The sequence below is a fragment of the Pipistrellus hanaki genome (genome assembly GCF_964339955.1).
Source record: "Pipistrellus hanaki genome assembly, chromosome: 8".
Taxonomy (NCBI): Eukaryota; Metazoa; Chordata; class Mammalia; order Chiroptera; family Vespertilionidae; genus Pipistrellus; species Pipistrellus hanaki.
Window position 1 is genome coordinate 68,021,622 of NC_140510.1, and position 18,093 is coordinate 68,039,714.

The 18,093-nt window shown below is 47.7% G+C and overlaps 1 protein-coding gene across 2 annotated transcripts in view; it reads right to left on the reverse strand.

Moving 5' to 3' along the window:
- Positions 1-2,666: 2,666 nt before the first annotated feature.
- STAT4 (signal transducer and activator of transcription 4) overlaps positions 2,667-18,093 on the reverse strand; it is a 70,722-nt gene continuing 55,295 nt past the window's right edge. Inside the window, exons 14-23 of one of the 2 annotated variants that reach the window (XM_084892126.1) lie at positions 15,467-15,550; positions 13,905-14,003; positions 12,257-12,392; positions 10,220-10,269; positions 9,429-9,523; positions 8,992-9,128; positions 7,215-7,406; positions 5,883-5,949; positions 5,416-5,524; positions 2,667-4,157 (exon numbers count right to left, since the gene is read on the reverse strand). In XM_084892126.1, coding sequence (XP_084748252.1) covers positions 4,131-4,157; positions 5,416-5,524; positions 5,883-5,949; positions 7,215-7,406; positions 8,992-9,128; positions 9,429-9,523; positions 10,220-10,269; positions 12,257-12,392; positions 13,905-14,003; positions 15,467-15,550 — 996 coding nt within the window. In that variant the 3' untranslated portion in view covers positions 2,667-4,130. The remainder of the gene's footprint in view (positions 4,158-5,415; positions 5,525-5,882; positions 5,950-7,214; positions 7,407-8,991; positions 9,129-9,428; positions 9,524-10,219; positions 10,270-12,256; positions 12,393-13,904; positions 14,004-15,466; positions 15,551-18,093) is intronic. The other variant, XM_084892125.1, reaches the window with a different exon arrangement.

An 18,093-nucleotide genomic window follows, 5' to 3' on the forward strand; every position in this document is an offset into this window, starting at 1 on the left:
ATTATAAAATTCTTGTCTTGTCTGCACCTACGGCACACCAGGCAACATCTCGCGGCACACTAGTGTGCCGCGGAACAGCGGTTGAAAAACGCTGCTCTATGTGTACAGACGCCAAATCATTGTTGGAGAGCAGACTGTACTAGTGTCTAGGGCAGTGGTCGGCAATCTCATTAGTCAACAGAGCCAGATATCAACAGGACAACGATTGAAATTTCTTTTGAGAGCCAATATTTTTAAACTTAAACTTCTTCTAACGCCACTTCTTCAAAATAGACTTGCCCAGGCCGTGGTATTTTGTGGAAGAGCCACACTCAAGGGTCCAAAGAGTCACATATGGCTCTTGAGCCGCAGTTTGCCGACCACAGGTCTAGGGGAATACCTATGAACAAAGCCTTCTCAGTCCATGGACATACAGAGCTTGCAGAGAGTCTAAGGAAGGAGGCAGATGATATACATTTACAACAAAGGTAATAGAAACCGAGCTGGGAGCTAGAGAATGTGAAGCAGGCATGACATGACCTGAGCTATGTGTGTGTGTGTGTGTGTGTGTGTGTGTGTTTGAAAGGAAGGCCTTTCAGAGCCTAAAGGATGGACAAGCCTAATCCAGTAGATGAGATGGGGCTGGAGACTGGAGAGGATAGAGCAGAGGGAGGTGAGAGAAGCATGACTGCCAAATAAACTGAAAGTAGTTCACTCAGTCTCCTGTGCCTGATTTGGAGGCTGAGAAGCCATTGTTGGGGAGAAGTCATGAGAGATGAGATGAGAGATGAGTTGAAGCATAAAAAGAGACTAAAAAATGACTTTTGAAAGATCTTTAAGAATTATGTTCCAGAACTGGGAACCTTAATTGTTTTTCTTGCCAGGAACCCCTCTGGCAGGCTAATGAAACCTATGAATTCCTTCAAGGAATAATGTTTTTAGTCAAATAAAACATATAAGATTCAAAAGGAAACCAAAACACTGAAATAAGGATATCAAATTAGTAACACCAATCATGTAATATAGTAATTCTAGAGGCCCAGTGCACAAAATTCGTGCATGGGTAAGGCCCCTGGGCCTGGCCAAGCGATCAGGGCTGATGGGGACCTTCTGACTGCCGTCCGGGGCCTTCCTCCATTCTGCACCGCCCCACGGAGGTCAGCGCACATCGTAATGAACAATCAAACTCCCAGTCTCCCAGTCAGACTCCTGAGGGGACACTTTGCACAGTAGCCTTTTATATTGTATTATTGGTACTACGTAAGATCTAGCAATGGGTCTGATTAATGCAACTTCAAAACCGTAGTTAGCATAAGCAATATTTTAAGATAAACGTAACAACTGTGATGAACACATGGTGTAGGTTATGGTTTGTGGGCTTTGTATCTATCTAAAAGAGATTCCGTTTCAGCAAAAAGTTGGTAGAAATAAACTCTTAACGATTGCCATCCAAATTCACGACCCTGCGGAACTCAGCTCATACTCTCTAGGCAAGCCCTGCTAAGCCAGAGCGTCACGAGCCGTTTGAAGATTTTAAGCAGCGACTGAAAGGATCCAGTTACCTGCAATGGCGCGCTCTGCCTACACTGTAAGCCACGCGGAGTTGTTTGTTGTGTTTACGGGGAGGTGTTGCAGAGCGTGTCCTTCTCACCCTATCCCCACGGAGTCCTCTTTGGGAGGCCTCGGGTTGAAATGCTCTATGTCGAACAGGGTGGCTGTGCATTTTACTGTCTAAATTATGCTTCCGTGAGCCAGACTTCTAAAGATGCAATCATCAGTCTGTCAGTGCTCATGGTCAGTAGATAGAAGACTGTAGTCTATGTCAGAAATTGGAGTGTGCCCACAGAGGCCAGTTGGTGAAGTCTAGGCCACAGTCACCTGCTGCGAGCACTGTACTAGGACAGCTCGCCCCCTAATTCTGCTCCTTCTACCGGGGGGCGTGCATGGGCGTTCTGAGCCATGTGAGGTGAAGAAAACCCCCTTGGGTACATTAATGTTTTTTGGGGACTTTCCTTGCTCCCTCAAGATTCTGAGGAAGTTCACTGGCAGCGGTCTTTCCTCAGACAAAGGCACCCACACTCAGCACAATTGTGGAAGCTAAGCAACAATTGTTGGGGAGAAGAGATGAGAGATGAGCGGAAGCATAAGAAAGAGTTTTAAAAATGACTTCGGGCCAGGACCAGTTTGGCTCAATGGATAGAGCGTCGGCTTGGGGACTGAAGGGCCCCGGGTTCGATTCCGGTCAAGGGCATGTACCTTGGTTGCGGGCACATCCCCAGTAGGGGGTGTGCAAGAGGCAGCTGATCGATGACTCTCTCTCACTGATGTTTCTAACTCTCTATCTCTCTCCCTTTCTCTCTGTACAAAAATCAATAAAATATATTTAAAAATGACTTCGGAAAGATCTGTTAAGAATTAGGGTCCAGCACTGGGACCATAATGTGAAGAACATTCTCTACATTACAAAGCATTTGAAAAGGGGTTAGCAGAGTGGACACCGGTGATTGGTGTGGGGTGGGTGAGGGGAATGTGAAAACATGACTAATATTTTGAACACCTGCCTTGTGTTTCATTAGATGCTGCTTGTTTGCTCCGAGCTGGCAGAAAAAAATATTCCGAGGTCTGGAGGAGACTGATGAGGCGAAATCTCCTGTTAGGAAGGTAGGTTATGTTAAATCTTTATTTTTTTTTTAAATCATTTTTTCATTTGACATCGGCCTCTCCCCGTTTGCTTGCCTGGGGGTCAGGAAATGGGTGGAGGTTAGAGAGGAGTCCTCAGAGGGACTGGCATTTCTGACAGCAGCCTCGGGCTTTTCCTGCAAGAAGCCATGCAGATGCCGTGGCACGGAGGCCTGCCCAGGTCCAGGTACCGGCGATCCCACACTCTTACTCAGAGCAAGAGCTGGGCACTGGCATCGCTAGGCATCCAGTCTGGTCCAGAACATCAGTGCCCATATGCCTGGTGACTCTGGTCCCCACTCCTCGAGGTTTACGGGAAGTCACTGCCATGCAATATGGCCCCAGCAGCAAAGGCGTCTGGGAAATGTTGGATTCTTAACTCTGTGGCCTCAGGCTTGGCTGGCTACCCAGAATGCCGGAATGCCACCCAAAGTCGAACGCCATGCTCGTTCCAGGAAGGTTAGCGAATGTCTAGCATGTGATCACTGCGTGGTGTTATGTGTTAACATAGGAGGGCACCCTTCTTTTTGTAATCTCAGTGACTACCCACCCTGTGGCTTTACCACAAACCCCCTATGAAGAAACCCTGTCCTGGGAGGGGAAGGGTTTTTCCTGCCCCGCCAGCACGGCCAGCAGCTGCCCTGCCCTGCAAGTTCTCCTAACAAAGCTCTTATGGATTTGAAGAAGGCTACGTGTCAGTTCTCCGGAATCAACCCCGAATTTAGACTTCTGGGGCTTTCCCCCAACAGAGGAATCCCTGGCAGGGACCCCAGCAGCTGTGAACCCCGAAGTTGGGACCCTGTGGACACAACAGTGAAGAGGCTTCATAGCTCACCCCTGGGTACCCAACTGTTGCTGCCCCATTATTCCTGCCAGGCTGGGTCCAGGGTACGACTCTTCCCTGCGAGCAGTTGGGCCGTGGGCTTAGGTGACTGTTCCCTCAGGCGCTCCTGCTGGCTTTTGAGTAATGCAGTGAGGCCTTGCTATTCTTGACCTTTTCTGAAATCTTTTTAAAAAATCATTTTTAAAATTACATTTATTGGGGTGATGTTGGTCAACCTGATCATATAGGTTTCAGGTGTGGGTTTGTATGTTACAAGATCTGGATGCTGTGCCATATGCCCACCACCCAAAGTCCCATCCTCTCTGGCCACCCTGTATCGGGCCCCCTCTTCTGAAATCTTAATCTGGAACCTTCCAGAGCCAAAATCATAAGTAACACAGGAGAAACAAAGTCAGAGATGACACAAAGGCGAACCCAGGAGTCTTTGGTTAATATCATAGTGACACTTGGTTTTTAAAAGTCTCTTATCTTGCATGTTTATCTGAAGCTTTGGTGTAGGGGTGCCAGCGAGCACAGACAAAGCCACTGGGCATATACAAGGCTGAAGAAAGAAGATGGGATCGCTGGCAAAGGTCAGTCTTTCAGTTTTCCTTTGCTTCTTTCCTTTGAGTGTCAGGGGTGGGTCCTGTTATTCAGCAGAATAGGGCGACTTCATCTACAATTGAAAAATGAAAGGGTTTTTGAAGAAACTACTGCTTGGCAAAGAAATCACCATTTCTTATGTAAACACCCACGGCTACTGATGGCTCCATAATCATTGTACCCATGAACTACTAAGGTTCAGAAGATATCTTTGTGTAGATGAAAACTGTTTTAAGAAGTCCTATTCACCACAGGAAGAGTAAGAAGAAATGGGTGCAAAATGTAGCAAATGTTCTCTCATAACAAAATGAGTTAAGGACAACTAACAACAGAATGGCCTTCGAAGGAGAGTATGGATTTTCCATCCCTGGAAGTTTTCAGGAAAAGGACTAAAAACCACTAGATTTATAGTCAGATAGAAATTTCTTGGGCCTCAGAGTCCCTCCAAGAGTGTATTATTCTGACGTTTGTCCATCGTTGTGCAAGTTGGGGGTTTGAACTGCTCAACGGCATTGGGGCATAAGAACAAATAGAATGCACCCTAACTCTCATTACTGTATTCACAATCATGACAGCTCTCAGAAGAGCAGTGTGACACTGCTGCTGTTGTTCTTCATATGCCTCTGGCAGAGGCTCCCAGGACGAACAAGGCAAGCAACAGTTCACCGAGAAAAGTGGAAACGAGTGGTGCTTGGACCGCTAACGTAAATATTGAAGTAAGCTTATAGCTATTGACTAATATGTGGTCTGCTCAAGTGGGGAGAGAGGTGGGGATGGGCATGGCCAACCGTGGACTTAGGGACGAAACGCATTTGGGGGGGGTTCAGGCATATGCTGCCCTGTGCTGGCTTGAGATGGGAGGAATTGAAAACCGTTCAGGTTAGTGAGGATGCCTGCTTTTCACACGGTGAGGTCAGCAGCACATGCCCACACACACGTCCTTGTGCTATGCCGATGAGTCTGTTTTCTCACGGCCCTGGCTTCACACCCCTCTTTGCTCCCTGGTTACGAATGCCCTGGACCAGTGGTCGGCAAACTCATTAGTCAACAGAGCCAGCTATCAACAGGGACAACAATTGAAATTTCTTTTGAGAGCCAAATTTTTTAAACTTAAACTTCTTCTAACGCCACTTCTTCAACATAGACTCGCCCAGGCCGTGGTATTTTGTGGAAGAGCCACACTCAAGGGGCCAAAGAGCCACATGTGGCTCGTGAGCCGCAGGGTTTTTTTCCTTGTTTTTTTTTTTTTTTAATTTTATTTTCGCGAGCCGAAGTTTGCTGACCACGGCCCTAGACCACGGAGAAGGGCCTAGACAAGGGAGGGAACCTACTGCCGTTTCGATCGTCGAGGGACTCAGGTTTTCTCTCAGCACCGCGTACACGCTGGGGGACATCGGAAGAAGGTCTGACGGAGACTGTGGCTCGGTGGAGTCGCTCCGGCTTAAAGAAACAGCAAGGAAAACAGCGGAGAGGGTGAAGCAGTCACAGCCCGTGCAGCTTACTGTGTCAGGAACTCATTTCTAGGGCTTGGTCTGGTTGTGACACTGAGATGCTCATTTATCACCTGACCTCCCAGCATTCAGCCGGCTGTGGATAGCATGGCCTACCCCACAGTCAGGGCAGACGGTGGTGTGCCTTGAAGACTAGCTCTATGTATTCAGGAAAATGGAGCGGGAGCACTAAAACACATTCTTGGGTAGTATGTGTATTCTCTCCACCCTTAAGTTTCCTACAGAAGGGCTTCTTTTTTTTGATGCGTTCGATAATAAACTTTTTACATGCGACTAAGATTACTTACATTGTGGAGATGGGGATAAAAACAGAAGGAACATAACCTTTGTCCCCCTTTTCTGTTGGTCGTGAAACTGGAAAAGAAAGTGTTGGGAAACACATTACCGACATTGATGAAATTAGAAAAAAGCCTAGAAAGATATGAGTAATGCTGAAAATAGAGAGATGATACAAAAGCTTATTCATCCATGAAAGTTTTTAGTTGAGTATCGTAGATGTGCAGAAAACGTACAAGAAAAGAAGAACACATCTTTTGGCAGGTCCAATCTAACTTTACATATTAATGTTTCTGATGTGCATGAGAAAAATTGGGAATCAGCCTGGCTGGTGTGGCTCAGTGGTTGAGCATCAACCTATGAACCAGGAGGTCATGGTGCGATTCCCTGTCAGGGCACATGCCTCGGTTGTGGGCTCAATCCCCAGTAGGGGGCGTGCAGGCGGCAGCCGATCAATGATTCTCTCTCATCGTTGATGTATCCATCTCTCTCTCCCTCTCCCTTCCTCTCTGAAATCAATAAAAATATATGAAAAAAATAAATAAACTGACTCCAATCATAATTATAAGTAAAAAATATATCCTATATAATAAAGGCTAATATGCAAATCAACCGAATGGCAGAACAACTGGTTGCTATGACACGTACTGACCATCAGAGGGAAGATGCTCAACACAGGGGCTGCCCCCTGGTGGTCAGTGCGCTCCCACAGGGGAACCGCTGCTCGGCCAGAAGTCGGGCTCACAGCTGGCAAGTGCAGTGGCAGGAGCCTCTCTTGCCTCTGCTGCAGGCAGGGATTGGGCCTAAGCCAGCAGGTGGTGGACATCCCACGAGGGGTCCTGGACTGCAAGAGGGCACAGGCCGGGCTGAGGGACACCCCTCCTCCCCCAGAGCATGAATATCATGCACCAGGCCTCTAGTATATAGTATATGAAGCTAATTAGTCCTGGGTGCTTTTTTTTTTTTTTTTTTTTTTTTTCTTTAAAAAAAAAACAGACTTGCTGGACTTGTAATGGCTTTCTAATCACCTCCTCTTTGTTTGTCTCTCCCCCAGTCACAGAAGTGAAGGCTGTGGGTCCGGAGAAGGAAGAAGAAACCCAAACTCTGCAAGTGGCTGGAGAGGTCCCCATGGCCACAGCCAGGGCGAGGTCTGGCCACAGCCACGGATCGGCCAGCAGGCAGTCCCTTTCCGGGAACTGCTGACACGCCACTGCCTCACTAAGGCTTTGACCGCCACATATTCCTTCGATCTTATACCCAAAGAGGAACTTCGTTTCCTTCAACCCATTGTGAGGCTGTTTCCCAAAACATAAAGAGAAGAAAGCAAACAGAAAGAACCTGACCTTCGCAGGGCTGGGAGCTGTAGTGTTTCCCGAAGGCTTTGTCCTTGGGGATGTCGGGATAGAGGTACTTCAGGGGGTTTTCAGGGACGTTTTCGGCCATAATAACCTTGTAGTCTCGAAGGATGTCGGCGAAGGGCAGCGCCGAGAGCCGGCCCTTATTGTAGGGCTCCACAGAGTGGAACCTCACTTCCCCTGGGGAGACAGAGAGCCAGACGGTCAGGTTTCCGCGGGCATCCTCTGTGGCCATGCCTCCTGCCCACGTTGTCTTCACATCCTAACCCAGTGCCAGCGCCCTCTGCTGTCGAACAGGACAGATTGCCCCATGAGCGAGGGGCGAGGACACCGCCCGGGCTGGGGGGAAGTCACGTCCCTGTGATCTGGGACGACTGTACCTCGAATGTTCAACCCCCCCTGACAAGCAGCGTTGTCAGGGCAGACACAGAACATTGAGAACTGGTTATAATTGTAAGGAATGTTAATCGGCTCTGTGGACCAGGATGGCTCTGCTCTGAGTAGAGAAAGCACATCCTAACCCAGTGGGAGTTGTACGCCCTGGGCCAGGGGAGCTGACATCAGAATGCCGTCCCTCCTCCTTCTTGTTAGAGCACATGTGTCAAACACAAGGCCCACGGGCCAAATCCAGCCCGCCAGGCCTTGCAATGTGGCCCGCACCGCGCTGTCATCACTGCACTCCACTGTCAGTTTATGACATTGTCAGTTTATGACTGTTCAGTAAACCATTCGGCCCGCTATTTAGGCTGGATTTTAGATTTTGGCCCCTTCTCTGATTGAGTTCGACACCCCTATGTTAGAGAGTGGGAATTTTTGAGCATGCTTCCTCCTAGTCGACTTGGCCATAAATCCCAGCTGCAACTAACAAAATAGCCTTACAGGATAAATTATTGTCAATTTTTTTAAAAAAATTATTTATTTATTTATTTATATTTTTTGAGAATAGGATGCCAGTAAACCTTACAAGATAGATCACTGTCAATTTTCCTGATAACAGGATGCAGTTACTTATTCCACCAGGCGCCGGGACCCTGTAAATTACATGCTGACGTTACTTAAGACTGCTTTGTTTTAAATTGTTTGCTCTGCAAAAAAAGGATGTAGTGAATGGGTTTAAATACGGTTGGACACAAAGGGTCGGGGCTGTTCTCTGGGCTCTGGTGAGGAGAAAGGAGAGCAGTCAGCCAGCCGGCATTAAAGGCTCTCTAAATTTTAATTTGGTCTGGACTCCAGTGGTTGTTTTTACTCGAGTCACTCCACAACATTCTGAGAACTGCCTGTCATTTTGGGAAGACTGACAACCTCGTGGCCAAAACAGTCTAGTAAGGAGGCACCTGCTCTTTACAAACTCCAGCCCCTATTGCCTGTAATCTGGTCCCGGGGTGCCTGGAGGCACCGCCCTCTGTGACCCCCCAACCCCCACACCTGTGTGATGGTTATCCTGTGCCTGCTTTCCCACGCCTGTAATGCCTGCTTCCCCACGTGATCCGTGTCCTTCTCTCAATATGAGCAGCTGGCTGATTGGGGGGGGGGGTGACAGAGCAGATTTTGGTGGCTGACCTGCTGCTCCCACACGCTGCAGGCAGGATTGGAATCGACAGGCATATGATTCAACCCCGTCGCTGCTGAAGTGGCTCAAGTGGCGATGGGCAGCCAGGACCCCTTGGCTGCCCGGGTTACAGAGCAACACCCCAGGCACTTCTGCAAACGGAACACCAGTGACCCAAGCCCACAGTCCCTGCGGGGGGCGCCCCCGAGCACGCACCGCTCTCCGCGTGGTCCACCCAGGTGAAGGTGATCCCGCCCAGGTGGCTCTCGCTGAACCGCAGCAGGAAGGTCCCTGGCAACTTGTCCTTGAGCAGGAGGCGCTCCTTCTCTTTGCTCACAAAGCCCATGACACACCTGGGAAGGGAGCAATAGGTTGCATGATCTGACCAAGGGCAGACATCGTTGCATTTGCATTCTCCGTGAATGAATTGACAAAAAGCAGACCTAAATTCGCTTTGAGAATAACTCAATTGCGTCTGAAGCAGTCCTATACAGAGTAAAGTGAATCTCAGTATTCTGTGAGGGATGGAAGACATGGCAGCGATTTTCCCCTCCACAGCCTTCAAGACGTTTAAGAAGAAAAGAAAAAGGAAACCAACAGCATAAACATAAACACCTGGCGAACTCATATGCGAAGTATCAACTGGAACTCACCCATCGATCCAAAGGGGAAGGATGTGTTTCTTAATGAGATCTAATATCGCTTCAAGCCAAGTCCAAAAGGTGAACGGTTTACCAGGTAAGTGTTCCTGTTAGCATAACAAACACAGCACAGTAATTACTCCCGCAGTGAGGCTGATGGAATCACTCAAGGCCCTTTTTTCCAGTGGAAGAATTTCTTGAAGTGAGACAACACTTTATAGAGTTTCTTTTTAAAACAACCTTACCCAGAAAATCCAGATTACGACATAGAGTCTCACAGAGGAGTGCCATTACATCTCACCCGTCAGATCTACCCATTAAAATGATTAAATCAATAAAAACGATTAAACCGATGCTGGCCAGGAAACAGGGAGAGATGAGCTCTCATTTCTGGTCAGGACTGTAATTCAGACAGATGTTCCATGAGGCTCTTTGGCCACGAGCATTGAAAGATTTAAGTAATCCTTTAACTCTATGCCTAACAGTCTTTTAGGATTGTTACCTGAAGGAAATATTTAGACGAGTATGTAAAAAGGTATATACAAGATCCCAAAGGCAACATTAAAAAAACATAGCCCAAATCGCAAACATCAACATCCAATTGGTTGTTTATAATGTATTTTCTCAATCTTAAAGCATTCTTTTCTTTCCAGATTAAGTACGTGTAAAGGACTATCCACAGTTTCCAGCCAGAGAAAAGGAGCACTGTTAGAAAGACTAAATGCTGCCCCCCTCCCCTTTCCTTTCCCCTTCCCCTTCCCTTCTTCTCCTTCCCCTTCCCCTTTTCCTTCCTCTGCAGGTACCTTGCAGAACTTGGACCAGGTGAGGTGACCATCACTGTAGCTGGACTGGGCTGAAATGAAAGAAAGAAAGAAAGAAAAAAAAGACATAAACAACTAGACTCTTCAATTTGGTGCTCCATTTAGCTTTCCCTCCTTCTGTCAAGCACCTGCTATGTGTTTATTGTGTACTTAGTGCCAGAAACAGTAAGTATAGATCATGTAATTTGTTATAAAGGGGCGAATTCTTTTCCATGGAGGAGCTAAAGATAGCTTTAGGAAGGGGGTAGGTGTCTAGGACCGAGCCTCTGTGAATGGACAGGAAGTACATTGTCTGAGGAGGAGGGGGCCATCCAGTCGCAAGAATAATGGAGGATGAAGCATACCAGACATGATTAGGGTTTATATAAAAGACAGTCAGCCATAGCTGGTGTTGCTCAGTGGATAGAATGTCGGCCTGCGAACTGAAAGGTCTGGGTTTGATTCCAGTCAAGGGCACATGCCTGAGTTTCGGGCTCAGTCTCCAGTAGGGGGCGTGAAGGGGGCAGCTGATCAGTGATTCTCTCTCATCTATCTCCCTCTCCCTTCCTCTCTGAAATCAATAAAAACATATATAAAAAAGAAGATAGAACAGCCTAATGTTGGTGAATAAACATAAAACCAATTTGCATAAGTAAATGAAGACAGAGTGCCAGGAGTGCTGACTCTTCCTGGGAAAAGGATAGAGGAGCCATCTATTAGGCAATAAGGAGCCACTGACTGTTTTGATCCAGGGCAGTGAAAGGATACAGGAGTTTCTAAGTTTTTTCTTTCTTTCTTTTCTTTCTCTCTCTCTCTCTTTTTATAGAATGGTGTTTTTGTTTTGTTTTTAAATATATTTTTTATTGATTTCAGAGAGGAGGGAAGAGGGAGAGAGAGAAACATCAATGATGAGAGAGAATCACTGATTGCTGCCTCCTGCACGCCCCCTACTGGGAATCAAGCTCACAATGTGGGCATGTGCCCTGACCTGGAGTCCAGTCACGACTGCCTGGTTCATAGGTTGCCACTAAAACTACTGAACCACATCAGCCAGGTTCTATCTAAATTTCTAAGAAAGTTATACTCATAAGAATGCTTTGATAAAGATCTGAAAGTATATGGTGGCCATCTATGCTATGCTACATTTTTAAGAGATTTATTCACTCACTAACAAATATATGTTGAATTCCTATTACTGTGTTGTATGAATTAAATAAGGATCCCAACGGATATTTACATTAGGAAATGCTAGAACATTCTGACCTATTTAGATGCCTATTGATCAGATACAGTGACAGCACCAGTGGCAGCCCAGCCTCCCAGTAGGTCCAACTTAGCCAGGTCACACAGACTTTCAGTGCTGCTCAGACGCATCCTTGTCCCACTTTAACTGCAAATCTATGCAAACCCAACTTTAACTATTGTTTGGTGCTAAACGTGTTCACCCTAAACTTGTCAAAATATAGACATTTTTAAAAATTCTTGTAGAAAAAGCCATAACACTGTAGTCACTACACTGAGTACCAGTGTCTCTATTTTGCAAATGTTAGAAATGCCAGAACTGAAAAGTTCTTGCTGGAAAGAATTGAGTGTTACCTGGTGGGTTTTAGTTTCTATTAGATCTTGTGGCCCTGGCATCAGCTCTTTTCTAGTTGGCTAAGGATCACTGTGATCTGAATGAGAGACCCAGGAGCCAGCAGGACTGCCCATCATATTCGGCAGAAATGGCATGAGAACACCCCGGAGACTGGAGTGTAGGGTGGGAAGGAAGGGGCTTTAGACCCAGAAAGTCCTCATCCGTGTCTTCCCTCTGCTATGAAGTGGCCATGCAGTGGTGGACAGTTACTCACTATCCTCATCGCTAAGATGCATTACTCTGCCATTAAGAACTCTTGAAAGATAACATAGCATTCAGCCCTGTGCCTGGCGCTCAAGAAATCGTGGTGACCGCTGTTCTGATTAACAGAAGAATGTCACCCTGGTGCTCTACAGCACAGGAGTGCCACCCACAGGGCTCAGGCCTCAGCCCCGGGCACGCACCTGTGAGCTTCTCGGCCAGCATGCTGAGCTGCTCGGAGTTCAGGCCACGCCCCACGTACGAGGAGAACTGCCAGCTCATCACTTCCAGGAGTTGGCTCAGAGTGGCCGGTGGAGGGTTGTTGAAGAAGATCAAGTTCTGAAATAGAGTTGGAACAGGGGTTATATGTCACACCGAACACCCTGTGAGCCAATAGATTCCTGATTTCACCTCTTCAGGCCCACCTAAGGGAGTGTAGGGAATACAGAAGGGAAGCCCGGGTTAGTGTGCAGGCCAGATGCTCAGTGGGCTGTGCAGTTGTTTCCGGAGCTCTGTGTGATCTCATCTCCAGCCCTCCTCCAGGAGCAGAGGGATCTGGGCTGGCTGGTGCTGAGTGGGAGGGTGGCTTTCTTAAAGAAGGATGTGTGTGTGTGCACGTGCGTGTGTGCATGTGTGTGCGTGTGTGCATGTGTGTGTGCACAGCCCCAGGGCATTCATAGGCTGGAGAACAGTGAAGTATCCCACATCCCGGAGGTGGGTGAAGAGCTCTGAACTCGTATAGTTCCTAGGCAATGACATTTCATTCCAACGGTCTTGGCGTTAAAGACGGGGTGGGGTGACTTCTCTAGTGAGTTCTGTATCCTCACTGCAGGCAGAGAGGTCACCAGCTCAGACACTTCAGCACAGCCTTTCTGGGCAGCTGGACTGTCTCAGATGCCAGGGCTGGGAAGTTGGGAAGGAACGGCATAGCGCTGAGTCATTGCCCATGCTGTTTCCCCATCAGATACACGGAGTCAGAGGGAGAGACGCCCGGAGCTGACTCAATGGGCCTGTTCTCAGGGCCGGGCCAGGTAAGAGAATTGGTCTCTTTGGAAGGAACACTGGCTTTGCGTTAAGAAGAAGCAATGTTGTTATTCAAATCTGACCTATTTTCTCTAGACCCCAGTGGTTTCCAGGACAACGCACTGAGGTTTTGTAAGAAGGGTCGGCGGAAGTGCTTACTCATGGTCACGCCCTCCCCTGCCTGTTGGGTAAGAAAAGCATCTGCTGTCTGCTGGCTTTGTTAACTTCAGGCCAAGTTCTGATCAAGGTCTCCAGTAATCACAAGATGGCATTGAAAACCCACCTGGAGCCTCGAGTGAGTTAAATCTGTAACGAACGTCATGGGTTAAATAAATAACAACCAACTCGAAAACCTGCCCCGTTGAGTGCAGTTAGGCAACATGGATGTCCATTCCAGTTACTTGTCTGGAAAGCAGCTCTCTGCCTCCGCGGAAGCTACCGTGGGAGGTGTGGTCAGAGCAGTGAGGCAACAAGCACAGCAGCCATCAGTTCTGGAGCACGGCGTCCCCGTGGCCCAGTCCCCAGTTGGCAGGGTGACCCCAGAGCTGTCTCTGATGCACCTACTGGGGAGCTGACCAGACCCTCCTCTGTCACCTTTGCCAGCCTGAACTCTCCCAGGGTCCATGAACATTTGCACATAATACTTTGAATATGACACGAAAGAGGAATCATACAACTAGGGAGACTGGAGTCTGAGAAAAAGCAGCCCACAGGACATGCTGAAATTTTACGTACACACACTTTTTTTTTTTTTTAATGCAGATGGGTTTGGTTGACAAAGCAAATCCAATAGAATTAAAGGGGGAGAAACAGGAATAGAGACTCTACCTGGGAATCGCTGGCTGACACATTGTACCAGATGATGGATGCCCAAGCATTAGGTAGCTGACTGACATTGGAAATCATCACCACGGGTAATGAGCTGGTCTGGTTTACAAAGAAAAGCACAGTTAGTGCAGGTAGGTGTGCCTTTATGTTATTTTAGACTTGACCCTCTCCCCTTGACAGCCTTCTTCAGCCAACCCCACTGCCCCCATCCTGGTCCCTGCGCTGCCCCGGTCACTATGGTGACTTGTGAAGGCCCACAGGTGCTTGCCGAGCACAGGTGAGCCAGGTTCAGGGAGGAAAGAAGCTGTAGACTCAGGAATCCTTTCTGAAGTGCTCGGCCAGTCAGCCTCTTGACTCTCTCCCCTGAGACCAGGGAGAGTGTTTATACCCTCTTACATCAGGCACTGCCCCAAAGCAACTAATTCGAGCTTGTACCAATCTAGCTGTTAACTGTTCTCTTTGTAAGTTACATGAAAGAATCGAATTTTAAGTTTGTCTCTGAGACTGGCCAATATGTTTGAACTGTGATCTGACATCTAATGTCAGCCCTAGACATGGGAGTTTTAACTGTAGAAGGTGGTGAAGTAAGCTATACCAGAACACAAAGCATCATGGGAGATGGAGCTGCAGCTTTGCACCTCATGGAATAAAGAGACTTTCACAGACTAGCCTGGGAGACTGAGCAACTTCCATCAGTCCCTCCCTGTAACACAGGTTACAAGGCCATGGACGGTGGAATGCCAGTGAGGAACTTCAGAGCTCATGGAAACAAGTTTTGAGAAAAGAGATGAGTGAGGAATCTGTGATCGGTTTTATAAACATGTTTCCATTCAGTAAGATAAGAAAGCAAAGGCAGAGATCTAAAATAATACACCCCCCACATAGAATCACATTCAGGGGGTGTGACACTGCGCTTATTCATTCATTTACTCAACACACGTTGAGCAGCTGCTGTGTGGCAGGCATTGTGCTGGGCACTGGGCACGGAGGACCAACGAGGCATGATGCCCTGCCTGGGGGGAGCTCACAGGTGATCGTGTTCACTGTCCCCAGAGTTCCTGTGTTCCTTTATCCTTTCTTTGAGTGCAAAGGTGAATGTTAAAAGAGGATCAAAACACCAAAAGGTACTCTTGGTGTTCCTATTATTTACCTTTACATTAGAAAAGTCTTTCTGAGGGATTTGTATATAGGAGTTAAATTTTTGAAAATGTACCACGATGTAAAATGGCTTAAGGACATTGGTTTCTCTTCAAGCGTCCCCCTGAGGGCCCTCGACTCAGGAATCCCAGAAAACAAAACAAACACACAATCTTCCCAACAAATTACTCACTAGACATGGGTATGGAATCCCCAATGCCCGTGAGATTTCTACTGCTCAGATTCGACCAGAAGAGTCTATGTTGGCTCATTCGTGAGTATCTGATGTATTGATTTTCTAAATTAAAACAAATATAAGGAACAGGGAGGTTCTGAGGCCTAGAAAAGACAGGTCTTACTCCACAGAAGCTGACCGGTGCTGAAGACGTTAGTAGGACAGAGTGGATTTTTCTGGAAATGCCTACCTCCAGGTCTATGGTCAGGCCGTAGAGGCAGATCTGTGCTTCAAAGGTGATGGAGTGAAGCTCCTCCGTCACCATGTGGCAGCCCTGGGGAGAGAGACACGTCTTCAGTCTTACAAACAAGCGCAGACTGCTCTCTGCGATAGGCCTGCTTCTGAAGACCAACATGATCTCAGAGCGTGAGCCCCCGGACACTCCCCAGGATACAACTGCTCCTCTTGTGCTTTTACACCTTGTTTAGAGTCCCTAGTACACAGTTTGGGTGACCTTCATTTCCACAAACAGAATCATTTTAAGCCTCCAAAGCAATATAATTTCCAGCTTTTACAATTCTAGCATAGTTTCGTCAGTTGAAATTCAGATAAATAGCTCTTTACTTTTTAACTTTCAGAGATTAGTCTTTTGACTTACCAACGAAGAATAAAAGCAAGCCATGTATGTGTAGCTACAACAAAAACAGCTCAGTGTCATAATACGTTTGTTTAAAAAGAAAGCAAAATTTCCTCTGGGGACTGTTCCAGCTGGAAATGTCAATAGCGTAACAGCTGGGGTTTTTGTTTCCTTTCCAATAGAGTAAAACTCTAATCTAGATCTCCCAGGGAAAGGTGTGTGTGGGGGGGAGAGAGGGTGGGAGGGGAGAGGGGAGTGGAGGGTGAGGGTGGCAATGGGCACTCTGTGCCCCTGACGTGGGGGTGGGCAGCACTGGGCCCCTGAGACTTGAGGGTAAAGAGGGCTGACCAGGAGGGACAGTTATGAGCCCCATTCCATGCAGTGAGGGCTCATGCCTCTCCAGCCCCAGGGAGGGCAGGGGTTGACTCTCTGGAGCCCATAAACTACAGGAACTGAAAGGCTCTCTGCATTTTGGATACAAAGTCAAGCTGAAGGCAGAGGTGAGGAGCTGAAGACAGGAAGACATGGTAAAAGTGTACAGGAAAGCATGGCTGGGTTGAGCGTCCACCCGTGAACCAGGAGGTCACAGTTTGATTCCCGTCAGGGCACATGCCCAGGTTGTGGGGTCCATCCCCAGTGTGGGATGTGCAGGAGGCAGCCGATCCATGATTCTCTCTCATTATTGAAGTTTTTTTTCTCTCTCTTCCTTCCTCTCTGAAATCAGCAAAAAAGATGTATATTAAAAAAAACACAATTTTATTATTGACAGTATTACAAATGTCCCCTCTTCCTCCCTTCTAACCCGTCCCCTCACCCCACTCTTGTCTGGGTCCATGGGTTATACATCCTTGGGTACAAGTTCTTTGGTTGGTCTTTTCTCACCCTCCCTCCCTGGTTCCTGACGAAACTTGACAGCACTTTTCCCTGTGCCAGGACCTGCAGCTGTGTCATCGCCGAGAGCTTGCTGGCCTGACCCAGGCCTCTGAGCCAGAATCTCAGCCAGAACCCCAGGTGGAGTCTGTGAGAAAACCATTCTCAGTGCGTTGTATCCACGCTAGCCTCAAAAGGGATGTGAGAAATTTGGAGATGGTGTAGGAAGCTTAACCAATGTTAAAAAATCATCCCCGTGGGAAAATGAAAACGGAAGTGGAGGTACTTGACTAGAAGAGTCTGGGGAGGGAGGGGGGTTGTGGGTGCAGAGTCAGCTCTGGGGGGTCGGGGGTCTAATATTGAATGTGCGGTAATAACAAGGCAGAATCAATCTGACTACATTTCAAATATTAAAAATGGTTCTCATATGATGACATGGCTAACAATTACATGAGGAAGACTTTCCTGACAGCAAGTGTTAAACTTAGGGTTTGTTACCGAGCAGGAAGTACAGAATTAAAAACTCCTGTCTCCCTTGGATTAGACCATTAACACCCTACGTTGCCTGCAGGTAGTTTGATTCACTAGAGTGGGTCAGTGGAAAGTTGTATTAATGAAAATTCTGCTTAAAAACCCCTTAGGCCACCCTTAAAAATTACTCCCAGGCATTCAGCACACCAAACAGACAGCCACACCCCATGTTAAACAAACAAACAAACAAGCAAACAAACAACAATAAAACAATTGCTTCTTTGGTTGAGCATGAGATACAGTAGTTGGCTTGCATTTAGGCACAAAATGGAACAAAACCGCACGTATTTTAAACGATAGAAAGTTCACTGCCCTGTGCAATCCACAGCCTCCCAGCCGTCACCAGACGCCTCTCCCTCTCACCGAGGTCAATGGCAGCATGATGCAAGCCATGCAGAGTGGGCGAGAGGCCGCAGGCAAGCACCCAGGAGACCTACATACCATCCGTCTAAATACTGAACCACTCTAACTCGGTAACCAACTGTGGGAGAGTGGCCAGCCTCCTGCTTTGACATCCAAGCTGCCACATGAGCTCATTGGCCAGTTTTAACTTCTCCAATTTCCTGGGACCATGTGGCCTGGGGAGAGAAAGGTCACCCTCGCCTATCGCCTGCCCCACTCTCCTCCACCTCTGTGAGGGCCTCACAGGCCCCCGTGCTTGTGCCTGGAGGTGCTGGCATTGCTGGTGACACCCATGCTTGGCAGAATAAGTGAAAAGAGGCCCTTGCAGGCTCTGGAAGCAGGCTGAGGTCTTCTGGGCGGGAATTCTGGTCCTGGGCTCTGGGGGAGCAGGCTGCCTTGAACCCAAACACCATTCCCTGTAGAGAGGCGTGGCCAGA